Genomic DNA, 14,260 nt, shown 5'->3' on the forward strand with positions numbered 1-14,260 from the left:
TTGTGGGGGCGGGGGTAAAATATTTCCATCTGCTCTTAATTTTGTTCAATAATTCTTCCTCTTGGGAGAAGATCTGGAAAATGGCTAGTCAGCTGAGGAGTGCTGCTAAAATCAGCAAATATTTGAATGTCTAACATATGCAAGACTCTGTGCTTGGAACTTCTCAAAGTGCAGTCTTTGTTTAATGGAGTGTAGATACCATGAGATCATGAGAAGGAAATTCACTTACATTCATTCTCTGATACAAAAGCCAAGTAATAAAACACCAAATCAGCCTCACCTTCTGCCTTAATTAATGCCCATATTGTTCTGCCTCATAGCTAACTTAAATCCTTGGAGCCATCTTTGACTTCCTTCTTCTGTACATGGTCAATTGCTAAGTCCCATTGATTTTTGACTCTTGTATCAGTCCAATCCTTTTTCTGCCTACTGTCAGCATTCTTCCTTATTAACTGTTTCTCAAGCCATTTTGATACTTTATTGATGGTCTCCCTGCTGCTGGTCTCTCTTTCCTAATAAGACTTAAGAGGCAGTGTGATGTAGTGGTTGAGTCTGGCTTCTGTAGCATGGATGTGTATGATCAAATCTCTAGTTCTCCAACACACAATTTGACATTTCCTAATCTTTACAATGATGGATGATAATAATGATGATGATGATGATGATAATTTCTCCAAGCATTATATGCTGAATCAAAACAATTAAGTTTTAATAAGCTTTTTTTTATCACTGTGACCCAAAGAACTGACAAGAACAACATAGAGGAGGAAGAATTTACTTTGGCTCATGGTTTTAGAGCTCTGAGCCCAAGATACCATAGAATATCAAGGCATAAAAGCATGGCAGATGAAAGCAGATCAAAGTACAGCAACTAGGAAAAATAGAGCTTTGCTCACCAGGGATAAAATGTAAACCCCAAAGACACATCCTCACTGACCTAGCTCCTCCAACCATACTCCACCTTCCAGCTATTTCCACCCTGTTAATCCATATCTGATTCCATTCTAGCTCTCATAATATGATCATTTCACCAATGAATATTCTTGCATTATCTCACACATGAATTTTTTGGGGGACACCTAATATCCAAACCATAACAGATTTATACATGTGTCATACATGTATAGAAGAATGCCTGTAATAAAGTACTCAATAAATGTTAATTGCCATTACTATTGTTACTATTCTTAGTATAGTTTTGGTCATGTTATTGCAGTAGGAGCTACTATTAAAAAATAAAGATCAAATTCATAATCTGACCTTATAGGGCAAGGATTTAAATACAAAGCCCAGTAAGGATAATAACATAAATGAAGACATATGGTATTAAAACATAAACAAGACTAAACGTTTCTGCACATCTAAGTAAGGCTTATGTTTCTTGTTGATCTGGGAACAAAGGCACATTGGTGAACTGAATCCCTACTAAGCATGGTCAGGAGAACACTTCCATGGTGATTAGCAGCTGGTCAAGTATATGCATGGCTTTTTCAGCCATCAAGGAGACTAGCTAACTATTCCCTAAACATATAAAATGATAGAAAACATGCTTTTTTTCTAGTAATGACCATTTACTAGTGAAAGGAAAATAAAAGTAAAGTGGAAAGAGATTTGGAAACAGTGGTAGAGTCAGATATGAAGGGAAAAATACATATTGAATCTCAGATTCCTAGATAAAATAATTTGAACATTAACAGATACATAGCCTTTGATGTGATTAGTTTCCAATTTCTTGGCCTTTATATGAGATCTTCAAATACTTTGATCCATATTTCTGCACCTATTTGTAAAGCTCATATATGCCTAGCCCATAAACTTTTTCTTATACTATTCTCTCTCTCTACCTATTTCTCTTGACTTTAGTTCTAAGTGTGTGTATGGGCATATGCATACACACAAATATATACACATGCATATGTATATATGTGTCCATTTATTTTCCCTCTATAGTGAAGCTTTCATTAAACACTATAGTCTACCCACCAGCTCATTTGCTGGTTTTGAAGGTACTTTACAGTTTAAAGACTTTCATTTATCTTGTCTAAGTATTTTCAGATTATTTCATGTGCTTAAGCTGTGCTCATAATTTGTATTTAAGAAAATAAGCTATAACTATAAAACAAATATAATTAGGATGGTTAATAATTTCTGTTCATTGTGTGTATGTAGATAAATATTTATATGGTGTCTACTCCCCACCAACCTCTCTTCCAGAATTTGTTTATAATAAAAACTAGTGAAATAATTTGGAGCTATAGCAAGTTAAAAATTAAAAATAATTATTTACGTAGAAGCTATGCCATAGATAATTTAGAATGTGCACCAATAATCTTAAACAATTAATTAAAACTAAAGTGAAACTCTTTTGAAGAAAGAACATAGAATTCTTAAAGAATTTACTTGAAAGTAAGTTCATGTGATTTTATCATACCTAATTATTTAGCATCAACATCTGTCACATAGGTGAAATTCCTTAGAACATATATAAATATTTAATGTATTTTATGAATAGAAATCTTACATTTAAAATTATTAAATGCTCAATCAGAGCTGAGTGTCTGATTTCAAACTGCATAGTAATAGGTAATTTCTTAGGAAATGTTTCACTAATATTTTCTGTCATCATGTATACCTATTATCTGTGGCCCAACTATTCACTCAATTCAATTTCCTATTTATAAATTTCCCTAGTTCACCTGAGGTATATTTTTGGGCAGCTTGAATTCTATAGATAGCTTATCATTATGCAATTGTCATATAGCAACTATTCAGCTTCAATAATAATGTATTAATGCTATCAGAATGATTTATTTTATTTTTAAAAGATGAATAAGAAACTGTTATTGAAACTTTGTTACAATTTTCCTTTGAAATGTTTAAAGCAAACAGAAATAATATTTTTGAATACCCAGGGACAATTTGCTTTAATGTAGGCATTTACAATATTGTCTATGAAATTTTCCCCACTAAAGAGATAAAATAACAGCCTTTCAATGTATGTTCTCATAGAGTATTCCTTATCTTACAGATGAGCTCAGTGAAAATGTTACGGCCTCGTCTCAATAGCATTCTTTTCAAGCTCACATTTGAAGAACACGTAAACAACATCAAACCAAGCATCATAGCTGTAACTCTTGCTTGTGAAGAAGTGAAGAAAAGTGAAAGCTTTAATAGACTTTTAGAGTTAGTTCTTTTGGTTGGAAACTACATGAACTCAGGGTCAAGAAATGCCCAGTCTTTGGGATTTAAGATCAACTTCCTTTGTAAGGTAAGATGACATTTTACCATGCTAATTTATAATAATAATCTTGTAGATATGAAGGTTAATCTAAATGTAAATACCGAATATCTGCAAAGTTACATGCATTGAGAGTGAAATTTATGGTATGCAAATTCTATCTCAATGAAAACAAACAACTGTTTAAAAATATTATTTCTTCTTGAATATGCTTCACTGTTTCTACTTTTAAGAAAATATCACTATATTTGATGACTGTTGTATTACTGGGTTTACACTGGTTTTTATGTGCATTACCTTCAAAGATTAAAAAACAAATCAAGTGATAGTCGTCTTCACTATTTTGATTGGGCCATTTCATAATATTATTTTTCAGACTGAATTTTTGTGAAAAGTAAACAAAGAAACAGAGAAGCCCAAAAGTAATTGCCTGTGTCTATTTTGAGGCTGGGGCAAAGCACCTTGTTCAAGAAAAAGATCTGTCTGTTACAGAGAGAAAACTGAACTGATTCAGGGGTGAAGGCCTAGAAGAAAGCTAGAGATGAAAATAAATCTGAAAACAAGCAATCTATCTTTGACATCTCACCATGCTTTCACTTTTTTTCCTTCTCACATCCGAAAACATTGCAGAATTTTGGTTAGTTCCTGAAGTACATTATGTCAAGAATCCCTCGGAATGGATATGAATTTCTTTTGTGTTCATACATTAAGTAGATTTGTATTACATATCAATAGAATGATATTGTAATATCTGTCAATAAAGATTTGATCCTGATAATTCTAACTCAGACATAAAGATGAACATGTATAGATAATTAGATATATAATGAAATTTTATCTCTTTACTCCTCATACATTTATGAATGGTATAAGAAAAAAAATAGAGATTATTTGCAAATGCCAATTTTTGTTTTAAAAAGTATATCTTCTTCTTGTGATAGTTGAGGGCATGCAGAATTATTTGATAATACCAGAGGAGGAATAAGGCAGTGTTCATAATAAATTAGAGTAAATCATAGCTGGATTTGAGGTAAAACTATTTTTAGCACTTTCTCATTATATCTTGCTGCCATATTGCCTGATACTAATGAAGTCATACCTTACCAAGATACATCTTGGTTACAGTATATTTCAAATGCATAGTGAGTAAATTCAAAATGATCTTTGGTGATGCCTATAAAAATAACATACATTATCATTAAAGATTTATATTAGATGTCTATTTCACATTTAATTCACATAAAATATCTTGAACTATTCTAATATGAACAAATACATTCCTTTATTTTCAACTCTTTTGATTTTACTGTATTCAAATTAATTACATGGACTTATTTCTTTGAAGCAAGAATGTATAAGTCCTTTATGCATAGGAACAAAAGATTACATTAATCTCAAGAAAGGTTTTATAGTTACATCTTATGTTTGGGAGAAAGGCTTCTTCCTGTCATCAACCTGTCAAATAAAAGTTCTTCCACACAATGCTGATCTGACATCTATCACTAGAGGTATGCTCAAAGGATTCAGCACAAAGATTTTTGCCAACTTCAAATAAAATATAAAAATAATCTTGTGGGAAATACTATCATGTAGTAATAGGTGTTCTAAAAGATAAAGAAGTGAAGGTTTTAAAGTATTTCCCCTCCCACTTTTCAGGAGAATTTTTATCTTCTGGTAAATAATCATAGGGAAATAGTTGTCATTAATAAAGCAAAATGTCATATACAAAAATGATATTCCCATAACTTATACAATTAAAGTTATATTCCTAGAATATAAATGATTCTGCATAGATATAGATATCTAAAAATGACAAAAAAATTACTGAAGTACATAGAAAGAGCTTAGGTCTATAATATGTACAAAATGGAATTAACTACAAATTTATTATTAGCTAGAATTGCTGCTAAATTTCATTTATGTCATGAATGGTTACTTGGTTGATTTTTCTTTTTTATGTATAAAATAGCGGGGAGAATTCCCTGTTTAGTGTTTACTCACCTAAATTTTTCTTAGAAGCCAAAATGTACATTAAAATATTTTCCTAGTTAAAAAGGAGTCCTGATATGAACAGTTAAACTTATCAGATATGTCTTAAGAGTAAGGTAATATAAAAAATTCAGATGGTCACAATTGGCTGCTATGATATTTGGGAAGAAAAGGAAAACAAATGGGTTAACCAAAATGTCAAATAACACTTAAAGGATATCATTACTCTAAGTACCACCCTCACCACAAAATGCTTTGTTAATTTCAGCAGTGAATTATCACTTTGTGAGTTACCAAACAAGTGTGTTGGACTGTAATAAAAATCATTTCAATGGAGATGAGTTCTACATGTTAGCTTGCCTTGTACTTGCCTGTTGGTTATTAAAATTCTAACCAATAGCAAAGCTGTACTTCAGAGACATTTGTTATTTTTGTTTTCAAGATTTAATAGCATATACAATCTGTATAAGAACAAAGCATTTAAAAATAGTGAGCACTCCCTAAGTGCTAAGCTTTGTAGGTATTTTATATAAGGATCTTTGCATACAACAGAAAGTGACTCTGCTGGATTCAAGGTAAACATAGAATTTGCTGGAAGAATATGAGGTAGCTCAGCTAGAAACTGGGGTAAAGCTGAAGAAGTTGGCCTTTAAAAAGAATACCAATTGTGGCAGCCTAGAGAATTCAGGTAGCAGTAATGAAGGAAAATCTTTTAAGAATGTTGCCTTTGGGAGGTAAGAACCCCAGCCATTTTCTTTTCCTTTCCCTGATCATTTATATTGTAATTAAACTGTAATTAACCTAGAATGCTTGTCCAAGGGGAGAGCAAAGAACCTTGAGTAACAGTGCTACCAAGACTACCTGTAATGGCAGACAGATCTTGACCTACAGAATACTCTTGCCAAAGATAGGGATACCAAATTTGAAGGGGTATCAGGCAGGCACAGACACACAAAGAAAAATCAAAACTGATGGGTTTGTGTACCAGGAGCATGCAAACAGTTAAATAATATACATAGAAAATATCATGTGACATCTCAAGGCACACTGTCAATAACTGCAAAAATTAATGATCACTCAGATTAGGAGTTCAGAGGAATGATGTTAGAAAATTGAGATAGAAAGATCTTGAAGAGTAGAAAGTATTAGGGTAAAAGAAGAAAAGCCATGGCTCTACCCAAGAGGAAAGTGCCACATGCTTAGAAACTAAGCACATTTTAGTTACTACTTTGGCAATTATCAGCCAAACATTCATGGCTAAGGCTATTCCCCACTCTGACTCTCAGTTTCTTCATCTGCACATGAGGAAATTCACTGACCCCTGTTTATTTTCATGTGGTTGTTTTCAGGTCAAATAAAATGAATTTATGATAGAATACATTGAGAAATTATAATGTTAAACAAATGCTAGTTCTTTTTAATGATGATACACAACTAGGAGTAATCATGATATATATGAGAATGAATTAGAAAACCACACTGCCTGGAATATTGGGTTTATGTTGGAAACAAGTAATAACATGGTAGGCAAGTTGTAAAATTTTTAGTCTTTTGTATACTAGTTTGGATATCTTGGCTATTTTGGGGAAAAATCACAGCTCACTTAATAACTTTAAAATGCCAAAAATCTTTGTTTAGTATACTGTTCAGAGACTTCTGAAACTCTTTCACTAGTATTGTGACTTTCTAGGCATTCTACTAAGCAAAACACAAAAATTATGATACAGCACAATGGTATGCTTACATACAAATGTGAAATATATCATTGAAGAACTCCAAAGAAAACATGTATGTTCACTATGGAGAAAGTTTTAGATATGTTTAAGTCATTAGGATTAACATGATAATGTAATTGCGCTGTATTTCTAATATTCACCATTTACATAGATTGTGAAAGTAAAGGCTCTATAACCTGAAGGCCATCTCATGGTATTAGTGTCAGAGTATTATAGGCATCACCCAAAATATATAAAGATACATCCATTACCTCTCTGTAGAACTTATAAGAGGGGGAAGTAAAATAAGTTTACCTCCTTTGTGATATGGAAGATTAGTTACCAGAAAAAAAAATGATTTGTAAAGAAAAATAGCCAGGTGCAGTGATGCATGGCTGTAATCCCAGTGGTTCAGGAGGGTGAGGCAGGTGGATCTCAAGTTCAATGCCAGCCTCAGGAATTTAGTGAAGCCCTAAACAACTTAATGAGACTCTGTCTTTAAATAAAATACAAAAAAGGGTTGAAGATGTGTCTCGGTGGTTAAGCACCCCTGGGTTCAATCCATGGTACCCTCCCTAAAAATAAACAAAATGACTCCTGTCTATGGCAGTAAAATTTGTAAATATATAATCCAAGAGAAAATCTATAAAAACCTAAGGAAAAAAAATCTCATATACTTCAAAAATTTCACATTGTCTAATTTAGCTGAAATGATGTGGATTCTGTCCATACAAACTTAGAATTTAGCATAAGAAGATATCTAGTGTAGCCTCTCCAGTCTACAGTAAGAAGACTTATGGTCAAAAGGGGAAAGTACTTTGGTTAATGTTTTAGTCATCTTAGGCTGCCATAATAGAAATACCATAGGGCAGATGGCTTATACAATAGAAATTTGCTTTTTCAAAGTTTTGGAGATGTGAGGTCCAAGATCAAGGTGGTTTCTGGTGAAGCTTCCATCCTCTGGTTGCACCACTTTCTTGCTGTGTCCTCACTTAGGACTTATTATAACTTAACTCTTTTTTTTCGGTCTCCTTCTCAAGATTCAGAACTCATGAAATTTGGGTGGATACTTTATTCTACATTATATCCCCAGTGTCTATTATGTATGAAACCCTTAATAAATGGCTGTTGAGTGAAAGGCAATTTAATTAATTAGAATTTTGTTGTTAATATTCAGCATAAAAGTTAATATTTTTATTAATTTTTTTAAGTGAATTTTGTTTCTCACAGGTATATAGGGCATATTTTTACCAGCAAAACATTTAAATATGTAATTATAAGATTTTTTTATGGCTCATATTTAAAGACATAAAAAATGTATTGTTTCCTATAAACCTAAACCACTGTTGCACCTTCAATCATGGGTTAATAAATAAATTAATATGGGAATATTAATTTAAAAATACAGATAATTTAGAAAATAAACACCTTAGGATTTTCTGAAAAATAATCTTACAAATATTAGTAAATCCTGGAAACAGTCTATACTTTTAGGTAATTGTCTTTTATAGTTTGTGAAGTATTTTCTTTGTGTTCAATGAAGTTAAGTATTATTAACCCCATTTTGAAAATTAGAAGACTAAATCCCCGTGAGTTTGTACAATATTTCTAATATTAGGAAGCTAGAAAGTGTGGAAGATGGGTCTTAAATCTGGGTTTTCTTTATTCAAAGCAGCGGCACACCCTGCTTCTCATTGCATTATAAGTGAATTTTGGTCATACTTGGTTCATTTTGACAAAGCTTTATAGAACAAACTCTGCCACTTACAGATTTTGGAAAATGAAAAAAAACAGAAACAACAACAACAAACACCTCATGTGAATTTTCATGGCTCTCTGGCAGCTTATGAAACTTGAACTCTATTTTTTTTTCTTTAAATTCAGTTGGAAGTAATCGTAGTCGTATTAATAGAAAGTTTCTCTTCCTATAATAGACTGAAATGTATCCAGGCAATAAAGGGGTGTGTGTGTGTGTGTGTGTGTGTGTGTGTGTGTGTGTGTGTGTGTATGTAAAATAAAATGACACCTAATAATCTGAATAATTATAAAGACATCTCCTGTTGTTATGTAAATTCTCTGAGTATATCAGTTTTATACAGGCAATGTTGACTGCTATTCTCAAAATTTATAAATGTGAATCTGCTCTCCAGAGAGATGGCTTACCAGTGATCACTAAGTGACAAAGGCAGAGGAGGGATCCAGCTTCATTTGGGACTCTAACAAATTTTTCAGTGGATCCTGTTATTTTTGTAATTTGCACTGACTATTTGACTTCACCAAAATATGCTTTTTCCTGTCAGGGTTTAGCATTATTTGACAGTTTGTCAAGAAGAAAATGACTTAGAGGTTTATAATTTAGCTTGGGAAAAAATCTATGGAAGGAAGATTAGACCCTTTACCAAGTGAGAAGTGAGGTGAAATAATGGGTCCTCTGTCCAAATTTCTTCTTCTCTTTGGATTCTTTAAACTTTCCTTTTGGTGAGGTTGCTTGCAGCAAACAGTTTTCATTCATTGAACCATCCAAGTCACTCTTTGGTAATCAGTGATATATGATGTTATGCTATGGTAAAATGTAGAGGAGTGCATTATGGTACTTTGCATTTAAAATGTCAGCATATAATATACTGACACACTGTAGCATTTGTTCATAATTCATGATCAGGGCATGCAAACATTTCAATTTAAGGGTCTGTCTGTACCTCATTATATTACAATGAAACCAGAACATTCACTAGTTTAGACCTTTGAAATAACTAATCTCCACAGAATGACACAAGGATAGGATATCATTCTTAATTTTAAATAGTTTCCTTTGTTCAATTAATGTGATGTTTGACCTTTATTTAAGTCCATGTATTTTATTGTATTGTGTTTACTGGGCTCTCATCATCAAGAACCACTGAATAGTTTCTCAAACTTAAAAGTGAATTTTATATTGTGGTGTTATGCCAATGGTGACATTCTATAGTTGGCTTTATAATTGTGTCATATCTTTTTGTTTCCTATAGTTCATTGTGTAAATCAGTACACCAAAATTTATAACTCTAAGGCAGCAAATGTTAATATTACTTGAGTCAATTCGCCCAGAAGAGTTTAAGTTTATAGAACATTAATTTTAGTTTTTTTTAAGGAAATAATTTTCCGTAAGATCTTCCATTACCATATGTTGTTACTCACTATACATCCTGAAGCACATACTGTTAATCTGTGCATATGGATTTATGCTCCTAGGCAAATGGTGATAGTGAAAGATTGCTTTCGGTGAAACATGTTGACTCAGGCTTGTAATCCCAGCTCCTCAGGAGGCTGAAGCAGGAGGGTCTTATATCTGAGGCCAGCCATAGGATCTTAGTAAGACCCTGTCACAAAATGAAAAATGTGAAAGAATAGTGATGCAACTCATTGATAGAGCATCTCTGCATTCAATCCCTAGTACCCAGGGTGTGGAATATTGCTTCAGTAATTTCTCCAGTAATAAATCTAATATTAGCTCAGACACCCATGAAAGATTGCTTCAGTAATTTCTCCAGTAATAAATCTAATATTTGCTCAGACATCCAATCCAAAGTCCTCACCTCTTATTTCCTCTATGCCATTAAAAATATGAATGAACACAGGCTTCCTCTTCTGACTTTATCTAATTTTAAAAGGCCACCCTGTTAAAGTTGGAGACAGCTGATTATGTCACCTTGACTTTATACTCCTGTGTGCTCTGAAGTATTGTTTTTCAATTAGAAAATCAGCTCTTTTCCCACTCCTAAAATTCAGGGTATCTGGTTTGGTCTCCTTACCTGTATTCTGTAGTGTACTTTTGTATACTTGGTCAAAATCATACTTACCTCTGTCTTCATAGTGGCCTGTCTCTATTTCTCTGTCTCTGATCTTTATTATTCTCATCTCTTCTTTCCTTCTGCCAATTTTGAATTTGGTTTGTTCTTTTTTTAAGACCTTGAGATGGATACATATTATAGCATATTATATTATTTGAGATCTCTCTCTCTCTCTCTCTCTCTCTCTCTCTCTCTCTCTCTCTCTCTCTTACTGGGGATTAAAACCAGGGTCACTTTACCTTTACTTCACCATTCCTTTTTGTTTTGTGACTGGGTTTTGATAAGTTGCTAAGTGTGATGTCAAATTCGTTATCCTCCTGCCTCAGCCTCCTGAGTTGCAGGGATCACAGACTTGTGCCACAATGCCTGGCTAAGTTACTATCTCTCTTATTCTCTGTAGCCCACATTCTAACTTTCTAATAAGCCAACCCCAACAGGGGGAAAGCTACATGATCATGTTAATCACAGGAATTAACAAAGTTTGTAGATATACTTGTTCAAATTGTTGTATGTTTCTCAGAATATCATTTTTGAAAATATGAGTCATGACTAAAACAAAGGAAATTATACTTTATTCTCTTCCTTGCTTCTAAAAATATAGAACTCCCATGAGCTTACTTAAAGATTTTTTTCTAAGTTGAAATCATTAATTTATATTCATTGGTGCAAATTAGCTAATACTTGCTTGTTTTATCAGAATTTGATTACATCTGTTTACACATCATCACTTTTACAATACTGTACTTTTGCTTTTGGAAAAACTTCATTATACCTCCAAATTTTTAGTTTTTTAAATTCTCTAGAGAAGAGTAGTTTCTAAATGTAATTTATCTGATGTAGACTTGATTACTACTCCTTGTCAATACTGACTGCTTCAAAGACTTCTTTTGTTCCTCAACATATTTTTCTCTATTATACTTATATGTACATTAAAATAGTTTAGCCCCTAAACACACACACAAACGCACATGCTCATACAGGCACACACACCAGGCCCTTATGTGCATTGATTAATATTATAAAACCTGGGCTACTATCTGATTTAACTTATATGTTACAGTTATATAGTGTTGAAAGAGAGAATGACAGAGAAAAGAAAGTAAGTTTAAAGGAAACCAGGAGTGATTTTCAGAATTATGTTATCAGAACAACAGGATTAAGTTAATGTTTATTCTTTTACATAAATGGAAATAATTGTAGATAGAATTGAAAAAATAAGAGTTGCCAAATTATGTTCTTTAGATTCTGACAATAATAAGTACTAAAAAATCAACTATATATATTTGTATACAGAACTGGAGTGAAAGATGTAATTCCTGTAGAGGACTCATGTATGGCTTAGTTTTTTAAAAATTTTTATTCGGTACTGAGGGACCTTTATTTATTTCTTTGTATATGGTGCTGAGAATTGAACCCAGTGCCTCATATAAGCTAGGCAAGCGCTCTACCATTGAGCCACAATCCCAGCCCACTTATGGCTTAGTTTTTACTCATTCAATACAAATCTATTTCAAAGAAACAGTGAACAAGAATATATCGATATTTTCATTCTTTTTTTCAAAAATTATATCCTCATACACTAATACAAAAGAAAAGGGTAAAGTGTATACTGTGCCATAATTATACTTGTTGAATTCATTGTAACTAAACAATAATGGGGATGGTGAGCTGTTCTGAGTAGTATTACTGGCAGAGATGAATAATTCTCTAGTTTACAAAATTTGGGGTATGATTATGATGAGTCCCCCCCACATACCAGAAGTGGCAATACATGTTGTCAGTACTGGAGTAGGCAAAAATTATGATTTATGGGACTAGCTGTGGGTCTTACTTGGTTCACCACAAAAACTGTTTCCATAGAGGATTTAAATGAACCCAGCTGGCTTAGTATTCTGTGAATTGCCGTAGTCATTTTCTGAGTTTAATCTTATGACTGATTTTGTAATTCTCACAGTGGGGGAAAGTTGACAACATGAACAGCATTTAGTGAATATAATTAGTAAGTTTGAAAACAAATGCCTTTTTATTCTATAAAAGCTCTGTTCAAAGGGGATTTCAACCCTGTGTGAAGCTGTTGTTGAAAACACATGGCTGCAGGGCTGAGGATGTAGCTCAATGGAAGAGCACTTGCTTGGCATACACAAGGTCCCTGGGTTCGATCCCCAGCAACACACACACACACACACACACACACACACACACACACACACACAAATAAAAACACCAAATACAAACCCATGGCTACAGTTATACAAACTGATTTTCATGTCAAATGAAGCTGTCCTACTGCAGGCATTGTGCATTCTTAACAAGGAGAACCAATGACCATGGAAGGTGGTTTATAAAGTGGCAGTTAATGTGAACATAAAACTCTGTGGTAATTTTGGAGAATCTAAGAATTATTTATATTCATTTAAATTCCTTTTGGTTAGAACTTAGGTAGCTAGTTGATCATATTTATTGAGGCTTTACTCTCTGTGGAAACCAGTGTTAGATATTTTGCAGGGATAAAGAGAAATAAAACATATATCTCCAGTCCTTGGATTGCTTATGAGCTAGTTGTTAGATATAGAACATTGTAATACTAAAGCAAGAGACAGGAGAGAACACTGTGTGTGTGTGTGTGTGTGTGTGTGTGTGTGTGTGTAAAGCAGAATGGATTTTATATTAATAGCACACATGAAAAATAAATAGTGTTGTTCATAAACACTGGCTAACTAACTACAAGACAATACAGTACTCTGCTAGATGATATCCCACACTGAAAAGCTGCTCTACCTCTTTGTAAAGGAAAAGAACAATATACAATACTGGCCCCATTTATAACATTTACTTCACTTCTCTTATACAAATAATATTTTCAGTCTTACTTTTCTTGACTTATTTCATGGGGGCAAGCACAAATCCTTGCCCTTCTTTGATTTTTCCCCCTTCGTTTCCTGCCCCCCATTTAAAATCTTGATTTGCATGCTACTCTCTTTCCTCTTACACTATTTTAGTTTTTTGTGGGGGAACTGGTGATTGAACTCAAGCGTACTCGACCACTGAGCCTCATCCCCATCCCTATTTTATATTTTATTTAGAGACAGGGTCTCACTGAGTTGCTTACATCCTCACTTTTGCTGAAGCTGGTATTGAATTCAGAATCGACCTGTATCAGCCTCCTGAGCCACTGGGTTTACAGGCAAGCGCCACCATGCCTGGCTAATAATGGTATTTTTAAAAATGTTTCTCAAATTAATATTTTCTACATATAAATAAATGTCATTAGTTTTTATTTTTAAATAAAACTCATCAGGATGTTTTCCAAAACTATAAAAATGATACTACTCTATGACTGTTCTATGTCATATCCCTTCTGATTCAATAATTATGTAGAACCATCATATTTCTGTCAGGAAGAGGCTGTCATGAAATTTTCGAGATAAATAATAATTAAGAAGGTTTCTGTTTAACATTTAGTATGAGGGATCGCTTTAGAATCCAAG

General features: G+C 33.1%; 1 protein-coding gene across 1 annotated transcript in view; it reads left to right on the top strand.

The window, feature by feature from the left end:
• The window catches only part of Diaph2 (diaphanous related formin 2), an 821,535-nt gene that overhangs the window by 395,268 nt on the left and 412,007 nt on the right, over positions 1 to 14,260 (top strand). The window contains exon 22 of the mRNA XM_077793878.1: positions 3,029 to 3,268. Coding sequence (XP_077650004.1) covers positions 3,029 to 3,268 — 240 coding nt within the window. The remainder of the gene's footprint in view (positions 1 to 3,028; positions 3,269 to 14,260) is intronic.

Source organism: Urocitellus parryii, chromosome X, assembly GCF_045843805.1.
Source record: "Urocitellus parryii isolate mUroPar1 chromosome X, mUroPar1.hap1, whole genome shotgun sequence".
Taxonomy (NCBI): Eukaryota; Metazoa; Chordata; class Mammalia; order Rodentia; family Sciuridae; genus Urocitellus; species Urocitellus parryii.